Source organism: Anser cygnoides, chromosome 5, assembly GCF_040182565.1.
Source record: "Anser cygnoides isolate HZ-2024a breed goose chromosome 5, Taihu_goose_T2T_genome, whole genome shotgun sequence".
NCBI lineage: Eukaryota > Metazoa > Chordata > Aves > Anseriformes > Anatidae > Anser > Anser cygnoides.
Window position 1 is genome coordinate 22,659,560 of NC_089877.1, and position 14,539 is coordinate 22,674,098.

At 40.4% G+C, this 14,539-nt stretch overlaps 1 protein-coding gene across 9 annotated transcripts in view; it reads right to left on the reverse strand.

Annotated features, from left to right (window-relative positions):
* The window catches only part of G2E3 (G2/M-phase specific E3 ubiquitin protein ligase), a 243,817-nt gene that overhangs the window by 9,655 nt on the left and 219,623 nt on the right, over nucleotides 1-14,539 (reverse strand). For 7 of the 9 annotated variants that reach the window (XM_013174290.3, XM_066997263.1, XM_048058865.2 and 4 more), the window contains 9 exons: nucleotides 9,234-9,359; nucleotides 8,316-8,370; nucleotides 7,730-7,785; nucleotides 6,110-6,207; nucleotides 4,348-4,449; nucleotides 3,707-3,831; nucleotides 2,462-2,627; nucleotides 1,186-1,292; nucleotides 815-931 (listed from right to left, as the gene is read on the reverse strand). In XM_013174290.3, coding sequence (XP_013029744.3) covers nucleotides 815-931; nucleotides 1,186-1,292; nucleotides 2,462-2,627; nucleotides 3,707-3,831; nucleotides 4,348-4,449; nucleotides 6,110-6,207; nucleotides 7,730-7,763 — 749 coding nt within the window. In that variant the 5' untranslated portion in view covers nucleotides 7,764-7,785; nucleotides 8,316-8,370; nucleotides 9,234-9,359. Of the gene's footprint in view, nucleotides 1-814; nucleotides 932-1,185; nucleotides 1,293-2,461; nucleotides 2,628-3,706; nucleotides 3,832-4,347; nucleotides 4,450-6,109; nucleotides 6,208-7,729; nucleotides 7,786-8,315; nucleotides 8,371-9,233; nucleotides 9,389-9,927; nucleotides 10,080-14,539 lie in introns of those variants that run through there. The other 2 variants (XM_066997264.1, XM_066997265.1) reach the window with 2 other exon arrangements.

The window sequence follows — 14,539 nt, forward strand, 5'->3', positions numbered from 1 at the left end:
CAGACAAGATGTACTCACAATTCATGGATACAACAAAGAAAAACAACTACGCATGTTCTAGCACCTTGTATTAAATGAGTATGAGTGAGTATGGCTCTCTTGCCTTGCCTTGAAGTCAATAGCTTAAAGCCAGTATTTTGTCCTCATGTTGCTGGCCAGCAATGTCTGTTTTTTTTTTTTTTTTTTTTTTTTTTAGAGGAAACCACTGTTCAGCTTTCCAAAATGTTGAGTTCTTGAAAGTAGCATATCTGATTGTTTTTACACATTCTGAATAATACTCTTCGTTAGTGATAGTGTTTAAATATCTGCTAGAATTTTGTCTAGATTTATTCAGATTCGCTTAAATATACTATAACAGAACATGACTGATATAAGCTAAAACACAGGGAGCCAAAAGATACAACTGTTAAAGGCTAAGTCAATTAGTATGTACACCAAGAATGAACTCAGCAATGCCTGGCCAAACCTGCGCAGCGCGTAGTTAACACCTACAGGGAAAAACCTACCACATGAATGGATCTTCAAAGTAGAAGCTCTGCCTGACAGCTTTGAGTACTCATTACAATAAAACATACATTTCAGAAACTCACAAATAAAGCAATGAAAAGCAATACAGAAAATGAAGTTGATCAAAAATTAAGCAAACAGTAGAGCAGAATAAAGCCTTTTGTAAGATCATTCAAGCCTCTCCAAGCTATCAGCAATATTCTAGCTGCCATTCACATGCAACGGAATGGCTCACAGCCTTGCCTCATTAAGTGGTTAGGACTACCCCTTCCACCCCCAAGTGATCTTCTTGGAAAAAACGTCATACCTGTCAGGTTCATTATAGTCTCTTCCTTCTTTGCAGAGACATCTTCTAATGTCACAGTGTTGATAACATTGCAGCAGGTCTTGATATGCATTCTCTTCAAGTTCCCAAGACGCATCCCTATAAACAAGGCAGCTGGTCTGTTACTATAACTGTATTTCTGATCATGTAACATTCTAGCAACAACTAAACAACCCCAGGAGGTAAAGAAGAAGAAAACCTAGGGTGAAGTAATTATCTTGCAACACAGAAATTAAACATAACTACCTACAAAAGTGACCTCTTAAGCAAATCCATAAGGGTTCACTTGACTTGTATTACACTGGGTATCAAAGTAGGTTTGTATAAAACTGACTATTTACAAAGTTACTTACTTTTCTGGAATGTGTATGCCCATTCTCAACATTTCTTCCTGAAATTTGTCCTTGTTATTACATACTGTGCACCTAAAGAAAAATATCCCAGCACTCAAAGCTTGATACTGTGTCAAGGAAAAAAAGGGGAAAAAAGAAAAAACAGAAAACCAAAACAATTACTGAATTACTAGCATCCTTAGAATGACAATATAGGTCTTAATATCTATAGCCATAAAATTCATGGACACCATCCTGGTGTGGATGTTAAGTCTGATGACAATCATGATGCCACTTGACCTTGATGCAAGTGATATTTTTTCTTCCTTTAGAAGACAAGTGTCTCTAACACTCTCAACAGTTCAAATGCAAGAATCAGGATCATAAATGAAAGAATAATCCTTCTTTTCAGTCAGATTCGCTAGCTTTAGGATGAGTTTACAAAAAGAACCTCATAACTTTTTCCAACTATGGACTTAGGCAAAGGGAATTGATTATTGACAAATGACATTTTTAGCATTCAGATTCTGCACACAATGGTAGCACACAAGAAGGCAGCTACCTAGGTGGAACTTTATTTCTTAAAAAGAACCAAAGCCTGGAAGTGTGTCAGGCATGCAGAAACAGCAGGGAAAAAAAGTTTAATAACATAAAAAATTCCTTCTTGTAAGACACTAGTGTCCTAAACACAATTTTAATATTGTCCTTCAAATCATAGAATCATTAAGGTTGGAAAAGACCTCCAAGATCATCTGGTCCAACCATCCCCCTACCACCACTATTACCCACTAAACCATGTCTCTAAGCACCAGGTCCAACCTTTCCGTAAACACTCCCAGGGATGGTGACTCCACCACCTCTGGGCAACCCGTTCCAATGCCTGACTGCTCTTTCTTTGAAGAAAGAACCTGAACCTCCCCTGGCACAACTTGAGGCCATTCCCTTTAGTCCTATCGCTGGTTATGTGTGAGAAAAGGCTGACTCCCAGCTCCCCACACCTTCCTTTCAGGTAGTTGTACAGAACAGTAAGGCGTCCCCTGAGCCTCCTCTTCTCCAGGTTAAACAACCCCAGTTCCCTCAACCGCTCCTCACAGGACTTGTGTTCCAGGCCCTTCACCAGCTTCGTAGCCCTTCTCTGGACACGCTCCAGGGCCTCAATATCTTTCTTGAAATCTAATGTATTTCCATGTGATATTATCCTTAAGTAATTCTACATAATTTTAAGCAATTGCCCCATGTTTTTTAAAATGGAAATGTGAACTCCATGGAAAAAAAAGAAATGGAGAACCTGTCTTACCTGCAAGCATTCTCGATGAAACCAAGCATTTTTACAACAAGGACTTTTCAATACACTGTACAGTGGAAGATGTTCAACCAAATCCAGGCATATCGTACACTGTGAAGGCCCTCTAGATTCTTTATCCGGAAAGATTTGAACTGGTTTATGCTCCCAACAGTAAGATCTACAAATAACAATGTAAGGTTCCCTTATGAAAACAATGTTTTAAGAACCTTCCTCACAAAAAATGAAGATAGCAAAATGAAATTCCTATGATACCTTTGACTAAACACTTTGAAACAAGCTAAAAGAGGCAGGAGTAAACAAATCATGTATCTAACAGGGCAGTTCAATAGAACAATAGTAAGGAAGAAGCACATTGCCGACTGATACTCGGTAAATTATGGGGATAACATATCCCCCTTTCTGTCAATATTTCTTTTGGTCCAAATTACGTTTCCTGTCATCAGAACCTCAGTTTCTTCCTATATTTCAATGTTACCATGACATTAATGGATCAATTTTGAGTTTGTACGATGGTTCTACAAAGTCTAGGTAGCATGGTGAATTCTAAAATTTACCCCATTTTCAAAGTAAGACAGGATGTACAGCTGTAGAACAAATCTTTCTGAAAATGCATTATTTTTTACATGTGCTTGGCTTCATGTTAAACCATGAGTTGTTCATTTAAAAGTTAAATGCACCCACCCTGCAAACTCAACTCACGGTAGGCAGAATGAAAACATTATCAAAACATACTCAAAAGTATTTTGAGTACAGCCAGAATGCTGGAAAGACTATTGTAAAAGAACATAAAACCATTATATTTGATACTAAACCCATTTCTCCTGCAGTCCACCTCTAATAAGCAGATCTAGTAGTCTTGTGTTTTGAAACACAATGGAATGGCATACAGTGTATTTTGACTGCTCACACACAAGCAGGACAAACCAAGGGAATAACATAAGGCTTTTTACTTGCCATTTCCACAAACGCACAGGAGGTAGACAAACAAAGAAAATAAAACCAAATGCCAACCATTCTCCTTCTTTAAAAGTGCATAACTAGTACATATAAAGTAAATTTTCAGCAATGCAAATTTTGTCTTTGTGTTTTCCACAAATCAGACTTTTTCTTCCCCTTCAGATAATCCAGATGTCATTAATCTAACAGCCTCTCCAGTGGCCACAATGAAAAAAACAATTACCTCCTGTACAAATAGAACTGAAATGAGAAAACACACAATAAAATCACCAAACTTACCTGAAGTCTTCCATGAACTGGAAAATACATTCTTTTCGTAGCCCACAAGGAAAATGGTAACTTCGCTTGCATTTGGGAGCTACACATCCAATTGAAGCACCCTTTTTCTTACAGATGTTACATTTCTGGGAAGAATATGTTTTTAAAATAAAAGAATAATAACATCTAAAGTACAAATGACTATTTACTTGTGTTTTGTGAATATTTCAAAGAGAAGATATATACTTATTTTACAGAATTTGATTACGTATTGTTTTTATATGCATGTTGACAGTTACCTCTAAGCTGAAATACAAATTACTTTATCAGTATTTATAGTTTAGTTGCATCTTTAAAATTACAGCACATCAGCTTGAGGCTCAGCATAATGCCATGAGGCATTATGCATGTATGATTTACTCTCATTAATTAATCTGCAACACACAGAGGAAATAATAATAACAGAAAAATTCTGCAAGTTTTATTATAGCTTTGGGCTTCTAGGAACCCACTGTACTCGTTACTGATATGTAAAATTCAGATGCTTGAATGGGCTTAACACACTGCCAATTGGAGAATAAAACAAACCCCACAGATGACACTACGTGTGCTTAATGAAGTTACTCTTTTTTCCTTGTAAAGACCAAGTACTTCATTCTTACCAGTTTTGCAGCTCTGTTAACTTCTTTTCTAATATCTGTGATCAAAAATCCATCCACACCTTCATCTTCTTCTCCCCTCTGCCAAATACCACTTGACATCAACTATGAAAACAGAAAGCATTAAAAGATTCCTCTACCTAAAGATTTAAAGTTACCTACACCGTATTTGTCAAGTAGAAGAAAGACGTTTAATCTAAAAAAGCTTGTATAAACATTTTAAGTAAAGCAGAATAGCCTCCTTCTGGCCCCAAATACATTGACATTAAAATCACTGAAATCTGCCACGAATAATTTACATTTCCAAGCACTTGATGGTATTCTACACTGATGATATGGCAAATGGCCAGGTAATCTAACCCTGTTTATAGATGCACATAATGATTAGAAAATGATCCAAGGCATCTACGCACTTAGATGATATTCATCAGATATGGGACAACAGGGAACAGTAATCAGTAATATGAAAATAGTTTCATAACATCAAAGTTTTACATAATACTGTAAAGCTCAAGATGGAGTATTTTATCTTCCTTTTCAAAATATAGGGACTACTCAGATAATTGTCAAACAATTACTTTCATCAAATAAAGCTTCAGAGGAAATAAAATTAAATTAGTTTAGTTAATGTGAATGACAATTGTGCTGGGGAGATAATGAAGCACAGTAGGAAGTATCCGTACTGAAGTGCAACCTAAGAGCAAAAGTAATTCATTTTAGAGGAGAATTGGATAAAAACAGATTCCAGTAACTTGGCAAGTCACAAGAGCTTGATAATAATTTAGAGTAAACAATTGCCTAGTAAAGCAGTTATATCACAGAGTTCAAATAACTAAAGAGTTTCATAGCTCGATACCTCTTATATTCCTTCCAATCTCATTTTATAGTTCTCTCAGAAGCAAAATTGCAATATAGTACCATTTTCTAATCACAGGATTTTGTCAATACTTTTAGTCTAATACACATGATATTTTATACCAAAACCGATTAAGGATATTTTTCCAAGTGTGGGATATTTGGCAATGAAATAAGATGCACAGCTAATTGTTTTTTTTTCCCTAGAATTCTTTTGTTATATAGTACTCACAATGTTTTAATAAAATCATGTTCATTTGTTTTTAAAGAGGTGGGAACCAAAGCCTAAAAGATAACCGTAGGAAGTTTCTTAGAACAAAACCTCAAATCACTGATTTATAGAATATTTTAACATCATCATAATACTCAAGTGTTGCAAGCATTCACTTTCCTAGTTGTTCTGCTCCACCAAGAAAAGATGTATTCTACCTTTTCATTTGGCCTTACGTGTGACTAACAAGATTATCACAGACCTAAAATTCCTTTCAGCTGCTTAAAACTAATTTAAGAAAAATATCCTTACATAACCCCAGAAAACCTCCACCACTCTTCTTTATCTTTTAAGGATTTAATATCCAACCTATTAAGTCATCTGCAAAAATCCGAGGTTTAGAGTTTGGAAGGTAGTATAAGTAGAACATGCATTTTGGAAAATTACAAGTGTGATAAATATCACACTGGCGCAACTTGTGGCCATTTCCACTCATCTTAAACCATAAAGGTTTGTTGGGTTATTTATTTAATCTGCTGCACCTAACAGGTATACAAGCCTTCAAGGCTACAAGTTTACGTTGACAGTTCAAGCTTTATAATGAAATATTTGGATGAGTTATAGCTATTTAATATTGTTTGTGTTTACTGTTTTGCAGGTAAAAACAAATGAGCTTCAAGATCAGTATCATATACTTACCAAACAGTAATAATGAACAGTGAGATTGTATTCCACGTAGGTCTTTTTTTCTCCATACTTTTCAGGGCAGTTGTCTGTCCATCCACAGAGAACGCAGGCTAAAAAACAGATCATGGTTAGGATCAGTGAGCATACTGGAATTACTGTGGATCAGCTGTAAAGCAGTAACTCTCATCTCTTTTAATTGCATGCATCCTGAAGTAGATTACATGATAAAGGACAGTAGATACTGAAGGGGAAATTCAAATTGTCACTTCTCAGCAATGGTAATTCATGACCCAAGGAATGATCTGGCATGGAGGGGAAGAAGGCCTGACTGCAGAAAGGGTTAAACTGGCTGGGAGCAGTAAAGTCAGAGACAAGACGGAATGACTCCCTGTAAGGGAGTGAAGTTTTCCTTGGTGAGGAGATAAGGAATATCCACAGCATTGTCTTGTGGCAATCCTGGAATGCAAATGCTAAGGGGCCACCTTAGGGCAGCAGGATTGGTGCTCGGAGATGAATTTAACACCCAGCTAGATTGCCTGATACTGAAGCTCACATGATTGATGCTGGGACAAGTGTATATAGTGACACATCTTTGCAGACTCCTTGTAGAACTGATTACAGTGTTAGGACTTGTCCAATGCATTGTTCATTATTATTTTTTTTATATATTTAAGCACAGATATGTTTAATTCAAGGGATCCAATAAAAATAACCCAACTCTCTTTGAGAAATGTTGAATTCCACAGTAAATAAAGGAGTGGGTACTGTTTATTTATCTTCTAGTTCCCTAGCATGAAAACACTTCACAGGTTCCACCTGCCTGCTGATTCAGAAGAGAGCTATCACCCAAACAAACTCACAAGCTGACTTTGCTCGCAACTAAAATGTTCTTCCCAACATACCTGCAGATAATTATTAAACAGTCAAGAATGTCTAAATATGTGAAATATATGACATTAATTTTTTTAGCATAATATACAAAGATGTCACCACCTTAGAATCCACGAAGCAGCTTAACTGTTTATTTGTATACCTGTGTGATAATATTTATGAAGAACATTACTGGTATCATGACTATCAAGTCACATGCTAACGGTACCTTTAAAAATATACACTAGTTTCAAAACATCCTAGGTCTTGAGACTAATATTATTGTCAGCTAAAACCTTGGGGGATTTCCCCATTTCTGGGGTTCCCAACCCACCAACACACTTGGACATACACAGACACGGAGTTTCTTCCCTTCAATTCTTAATAGATATACAAAAGTACATTTTTGATACTCTAACATCAAGAACAGTCATAGTAGAGGGAAGAAAGAGGTACTGCTTCAGCCTAAAGAAGTTTCTTGAATGATACATCTTGAACAGCTGGATGAGGTGTGACAGCTGAACTTTCAAGGTTACTTTCTTAAAACATCTGCAGAAAAGATTGTAAGTATTCTGATTACAGCAAACACAAATCCAAGGAAGTTTACAAGTTATTTCTTTTTCATTCTGAGACAAGCGGTTCCAACACAACTTGATTACTGAAAATTCACCTGCTCTTTCAGACCAAATAAAGTAATTTATAATTGGTATTAGATATGCAGATTCAGGACTTACATAGCTATTTGATAAAAACCTTACTTACGTGGACTTTGAATGTCAAAATTGCTTTCACTCATTCTAGTGAGTTCTTCTAGCAGCCTATCATGAAAAGGATATGAAGAGTTAAATACATCTAGTGCATTAAGAATGTCCACTATGTACTGTTTTTACAGTTCACTTTAAATTCAGAAAAATCCTCAAACTCAGTAAAGTTTTTAAAATGGGAACAAGAACAAAAGAACTACTATTAGAATTCAACTGTTATTGCAAGAGATGGGAGTTCAAAAAGCAGAATGCAAATATTCAGAATACACCCACACTAATGGAACGTACTACTTGTTGCTTATTTATTTCCTCAAAATATTAACAATATGCTTTATTTTCTCTTTGGAAAATTAGCTGCTACATCGGACTTCTATGTGTAGGCCTACGCATAAAGCATTTGTAGTTATTTTCAACATCACAAAAAAACACAGATATGTAGGGAACTAGCCTTCACTGTGTGCGTACTTCCTTAACAACTTTGGGAAAAAAAAAAGTAAAAAAGATAACGCACGCTGCTTCAAGGCTGTCCTAAGATGATTATTCTTCCTCTAGTGTGAAGTAAAACAACCCTTTTAGGTACAAACCTGTAGATCTTTGGCTTGCCTCCTCTCAGGAGCTGAAGGACACCTTACGTAAGACCTGGAAGACAAGCATCGTGGGATCACTGTCTGCAAGTCCATGCTTGACCTCACAGGTAGATCAGCAATTCCCTTAATACCTGCCCAAGTGCGCTGGGAGGCAGCGTATCGCACCTCCAAAGGGGAAGCCTGATAGACTCTGAGCTATTGGAGCTTTGCTATCTACGGTTCAGTTTAGATGACTGCCAGATACAGCTCTAAGAACAATCCTCAGGCAGCAGCAAGCATTTGTAAATAGAGTCCTGCAGCCATTCGGTTGGAGTTTTAGGAGGAGGGTTGTAACAAGGAGTGAAAAAGATGAAAAGGGAGCCGAAGAAACTCTTGGGTGTAAAGCAACTGTTCTGTAGTACTGTACTTTGTAACAGGCAAATGGAATACTGTGACATGAGACATTTGCCAGAAAGCAATCTAAAATGAAAATATGCAAAGCTGCAACCAGTCTAGTTGTGGCAGTGTACACAACAGTCAGGTGAAATTATGGTTGCAGTTTTCCCAGAAACAAATTTCCTCCTTTCTAAACTATAAAAAATAAAGATGCTGAATTAGGGACGGGGGGGATGGGGATGGACGGGATAGACACAAAACCCACAGCTTATACTTCTTCCTTTCTCTTAGGGTTTCCCAGGAATGGCCACTGCCAGTTTCACAATCCTGGATCTACCACAGCCTAGTGCAATAAATAAACTCCACATAAAGCCACCCAAAACCAGTTTTTCACGTTATTATGTTGCAAAGAGGAGCATAGGAGCATATTTCTCCTCCATAGAAGGAGGAAACACGTTTGGCTGGAAACAAGAAAAGCATCCCCTCCCTTCCCTTCCCTTCCCCCGGCTCCAGCAAAACAAACGAACACCCCCTACTCACACCCGCGGATTCCTCCTGCTTCCTCGCAGTCTCTCAGGGAAGCCCACAGGAGAGCCCAAATTTGCAAGTCAAAGGATACGCGAAGGCAGGCGCTGGGGCTCCATGCACAAGCCCTGCCCACCAGTTCTGCAGGGACAAAGCGATCCCGTGTCAGCCTATTTGCAAGACAGGCACACATTATCACCCAGTGCTTGTAAAACCAGGGCGTAAACAGAATTTTATCTCTTTGCCTAAACGGGCTAAAGCATCCTCGCAGCGATAGCAGTTCTGTTAAGCTCTAGAACTCTTCGCTGCCCCGGGACGTCAGGTGTTTTTAACTGTTGTTTGTTTTAATTAGGGGGACGGGGTAACAGGCAGAATTTCGGGTACCCCTTCTCCCCAGGGCACAAACCGGGGCTGCCCGGCCCCGCCGGCTGCGGCCCCTCAGCCCGTGCCGTTTGCGACCGGGGGTCGCCTCCCCCCACCCTCCGAGCCCCCCGTGCCGGGCCGGCTTCCCCGCGGCTCGCCCAGCCCGAGCCCGCTCCCTCAGTCCCGCGGCCAAGCGCCCGCACCGGGGCGGCCTCACGTCCCCGTCTCGCCTCCCCCGGGGGGAAGCGCCCGCTCGGCGCGGCCCCGCCGCCCCCCTCAGGCCGCCTCTCGCCCCTCAGCGGGCGGCGGGGCCAAGCCCGGGCCCGCCGCCGCCGCCGCCACTCACCCGCCGCCGCCGAGAGCCGGAGCCGCCCCCGCTAACTGACAGACAATTCAAACCCCAACATCCGCCGGCGTCGCGGAAGCCTGGTGCCCGCCCCCTGCTCCGCCCAGCGCCGGGCCCGCCGTCCGCGGTGTGGGGCTGGGGGCAGCTGAGGCGAGCCCCCGGGCTGGGGGCGTCAGGGGCTGGGGGGCGTCAGGGGCTGGGGGGCTTGTGTGGGGACTCGGGGGGAAAGGGGCCCCGCCAGGCAGAAACGGCCCCTACAATGGCGCTTTTTTTTTTTTTTTTTTTTTTTTTTCCGAGCTATCCCGCTTGCAAGGCCACAGTCTTGACCTGTTTTGCCTCTGGTCAAGGCCACAGTCGTGATAACAATGTTTGCTATAGTAAAACGGAGTTTTTCAGCTAAAGCTTTGTACGTGATGTTTACACAAATGCTTGTGGCATTTGAATGCTGCTGTAATGCGCTGTTGACCACAGCAAATCAACAAGTAGCACAAGCAACAAACGAAACAGTGACTTTATAGGCACAACATACACACGTGCTGCAGCCACACAAATGTGAATAGAAACGGCCTGTTTCTGTTCTTAAATGTTGGCTAATTAGACTTAAAGCATGCTAGCAGATCACCCACCTCATCCCGCACCCAAAAGGGTCTCTCCCATACCTAGTGCAGAGCTATACTGTCCCTGCTAACTCATCTGCCAAACCTGGAGTCTGCGGTATCTGGCCCCAAGATGTAAGCTTGCCCCAGGAGCTGGGCCCCAGATCTCTTAACTTGTTTGCAAGCTGCCTGGTTTGAAGTTTGCTAGCTGCACATGCAGAGTAGAGAGCTTACTAAGGACAGTCCAGTAGAGTTTAATAAGAAAAGGCTGATGTGATCAGGCAGAGGTCTTGGCAAGATGACTGTTTACACACAGCTGGCCCCTACCTGTTGTCCCACGTCCTCAAAGTTGTCTTCCTCAATGTACCTCCATCGCACCCTTTCCCCAGTTTTGCCCTGTCCCCTAAATACACTATAATGTATTTTGCAGAATCACACAAGCACCCTAATATCCTATAAAAGTCTGTTCTTTCCCAAGGCTTGTGATAATCCTCTTTATCCCTCACCAGTTAGAAAGTTCCAGTGGGAACTCCTCAAGGCTTTAAGTGGTTTCTTCAATGGCCCAAGATTTCTGGTCTTTGGTATTATCCCCGTTATCTTCTGTTCTGTATGTAGTGTTTGCATATCTGGGGGTTAGCATACTTCTGTCAGTTGTCCAAAGCTTGTATATTAAATCGCTTTTAATCAGATATCCTCAGAATAACTGAGTATTGCACATGTCCTTACAGTGGGTAATTCTGATAAAGAAGAAGAGCATCTCTTGATGTGAAACAGGGCAAAAACTAGAGACTTTGTTAAAAAAAAAAAAAATTAACAAATTACATTGGTTTTCCTAAATGTGCCTCAGTATGGTGGGTGTCCCATAGTCCCATATTGTCCAATAACCTAGCACCCACATGATACATGAAAAGTTCAGGATAAATTCATCCTCCTATGTGGATTTGAATCTACATTTTCAAGAATTGTTATTGTTCTTCCCATGCTTTCCTTGGCTTACTGACTATTCTAACATATAAAAGAAAGTGACATACTACCAATGGAAGTGAGCTTTAATGTTGTCTTTTCAGAGTCAGGGGTTAAACCTCAATCTCCCACACTCAGGATAAATGTTCCAGCTAATGATTTATTGAATACAGAGGGGATGGTATTATTGTATTACCCCCATCTTTTGTAATATATACCTTCCTTTCCTTTTCTGTATGCTGATAATTTCCAAATACACTGTATTCCATTTTGAGTCATCTGACTTGTTCTGTTTATTTTTATTTTTTTTAATTGCAGTCAGAAAAAAGTATATCTTTCACTCTTCATCAGTCATTCAGGTAGCCCTACCCAAAATGGAGAAAAAGCTCTAAAGAAAGAATCAACATTTTAATGTTGCTTTGTCTGTTTTGTTTTTAGATGGAGCCTCAAACATTTTACTTTATTTATGTAAACCTCTGACAAATAATAGCATCCTTCTCTAACCATCGGAAGTATGGTAGGCTGTCCAGAGCTCCAACTCACATATGGAGATGCTCAGTCATGGCATAGCTTTTCAAGCTTTTAGGGGCCTAACCATGATGGCAGCATTTTATACTCCATTTGTATGATCATATATTAATAAAAGTAAACTATTTTTTTCTAATTGGTGTTAGTAGAAAAGTGGCCAGCTTACTTTTTTTGTTTTATTTTTATTTTTATTTTTTACCATGGACTCTCTTAGTTCCTTTGTTTTCACATTACCATTAGTATTAGCTCACTATTTACTACCAAACACAAGTGTGTGGGTTTTTTTTCTCTCTCCCCCCCCCCTTTTATTTTTCCTACTTCTATTATCTTTTCTGATTCTTGTTTGAATGTTTTGATCTAAAATCACTTCTGACTGTTCTCAGTGTCTTTTAAACTCAAACATACCACCTCTTGGCAGCAGGAATTTCCTCACAAAACAGCAATTTCAGGTCTCCTGGTACTGGGTTGCTCAGATAATAAGCAGGTATGTAAGCTGCAGTGGTTAGGAGTGATATTTCTCCTGCTGTGAGACCATGTGGTTTCACCCAGCAGAGCTCAGATACTGCCTGCATTGGTGTATTCATTCTGGGTCAGGAGTTTAATGTGTCTATATAAATGCAATACCACTCTGTTCCATTCCTTGACCTTTCAAACGGGACATAAGCTGAATTGCTTATAATTTGTCCTCCCTGAGGTAAAAGTTTAAATGGCACTTCTCTTTTGATATATCTGAACACTGTGATCCATGACTAGCACTCTGCTAGGGCAAGAGAAATGCATTTAGGAGACAAACCCTGGGGGAATAACTGCAATATTGAGGTGAAAGTGATTATATGCATTGTGTCTATTACCCTTTCTGAAGTTGAGAAAGCACTTGCGATGTGCTACATGTACATGTGATGACTGAAAAGCTGTAGATTATGTATCTAAGTATTTTTTACTTGCTTGTTCATTGAAACGTTGTGGCAAATTAAAGAAACTTCGGAAGCTTCTCCTTTTTCATCTTGTAAATAAAAGGCAGGGAAACTTCCACTTATAGAATCATAGAATATTCCGAGCTGGAAGGGACCCATAGGGATCATCAAGTCCAACTCTTAGGTCTCCAAAGGACCACCCAAAAATCAGACCATGTGTCTGAGAGCCTTGTCCAAATGCTTCTCGAACACCATCAGGCTTGGTGCCATGACCACTGCCCTGGGGAGCCTGTTTCAGCGCCCAACCACTCTCTTGATGAAGAACCTTTTCCTGATATCCAGCCTGACCCTCCCCTGTCCCAGCTCCATGCCGTTCCCTCGGGTCCTGTCGCTGTCCCCAGAGAGCAGAGCTCAGCGCCTGCCCCTCCGCTCCCCTCGTGAGGGAGCTGCAGGCCGCCATGAGGCCTCCCCTCAGCCTGCTCTGCTCTGGGCTGAACAAACCAAGGGACCTCAGCTGCTCCTCATGTATCTCCCCCTCTAGACCCTTCACTATCTTTGTAGCCCTCCTTTGGACACTCTCTAACAGTTTTATGTCTTTCTTATGCTGTGTCGCCCAAAACTGCACACAGTACTTGAGGTGAGGCTGCACCAACACATAGCAGAGCAGGATGATCGCCTCCCTTGACCAGCTGGAAATGCTGTGCCCGATGCACCCCAGGGCACGCTTGGCCCTCCTGGCTGCTAGGGCACTCTGCTGGCTCATGTTCAGCTTGCTGTCAACCAAAGCCCCCAGATCCCTTTCTGTGGGGCTGATCGCCAGCATTTCATCCCCCAGTCTGTATGTATAACCAGGGTTGCCCCTTCCCAAGTGCGCTTATCATCTCCCAATCCACCTGAACAAACACTAGCCAGTAGGTATAAATGTTCTCTTTTGCTTGAATAGAATATGTTTTGTTTTTGAAAGTTATATTTAAATGTCAGTAATACTTGCCTTGCAGAAAGTATTTTGTAGAGTCCTTAGTTGCAGGTTGTGCGTGATGCTGGATGACACCTTGTGAAGTATTTGATTAATATGCAAACAACCAGTCACAATATCTTTTCAGCAGTAAGATGAATCTTGTTTTTTAAAGGGCAGAAGAACACTGCCAGGCCTTACAGAGAAGGTGTATTCAGGATCCAAGCACATAAATTAGTTTTTCTAAAGAGAAATACTTTTGTTTTAGAGACTTCAAAATATTGCAAAATAAAATTGTATCTCTTTCTCTCTTTTTTTTTTTTTTTTGTACAGGTTTAAGGGAAATGTATTTGTGAAAATGCCAGGGTACTCTACTGCCACTTAGTTCTTTGAAGGGCAAAGCATTTCTGTATTTCTTAAATTTTTAAAACAGTTTAGGGTTTCTTGAGATATTAATTTGAGTTTACAAATTCTTATATAATAAGGGAGATAGGTAGCCTTGCTTATGTAATTCCTAACAGACCTTAGTCAAGGAACTTATCTATATTGGCTAAGTAGAATACAGAATATTTTCTTTAAGCACTTAAATCCAGGTAGGATGGGACTTTGAGCAACCTGGCCTAGTGGCAGGTGTCCCTGCCCATGGCAGGAGGTTG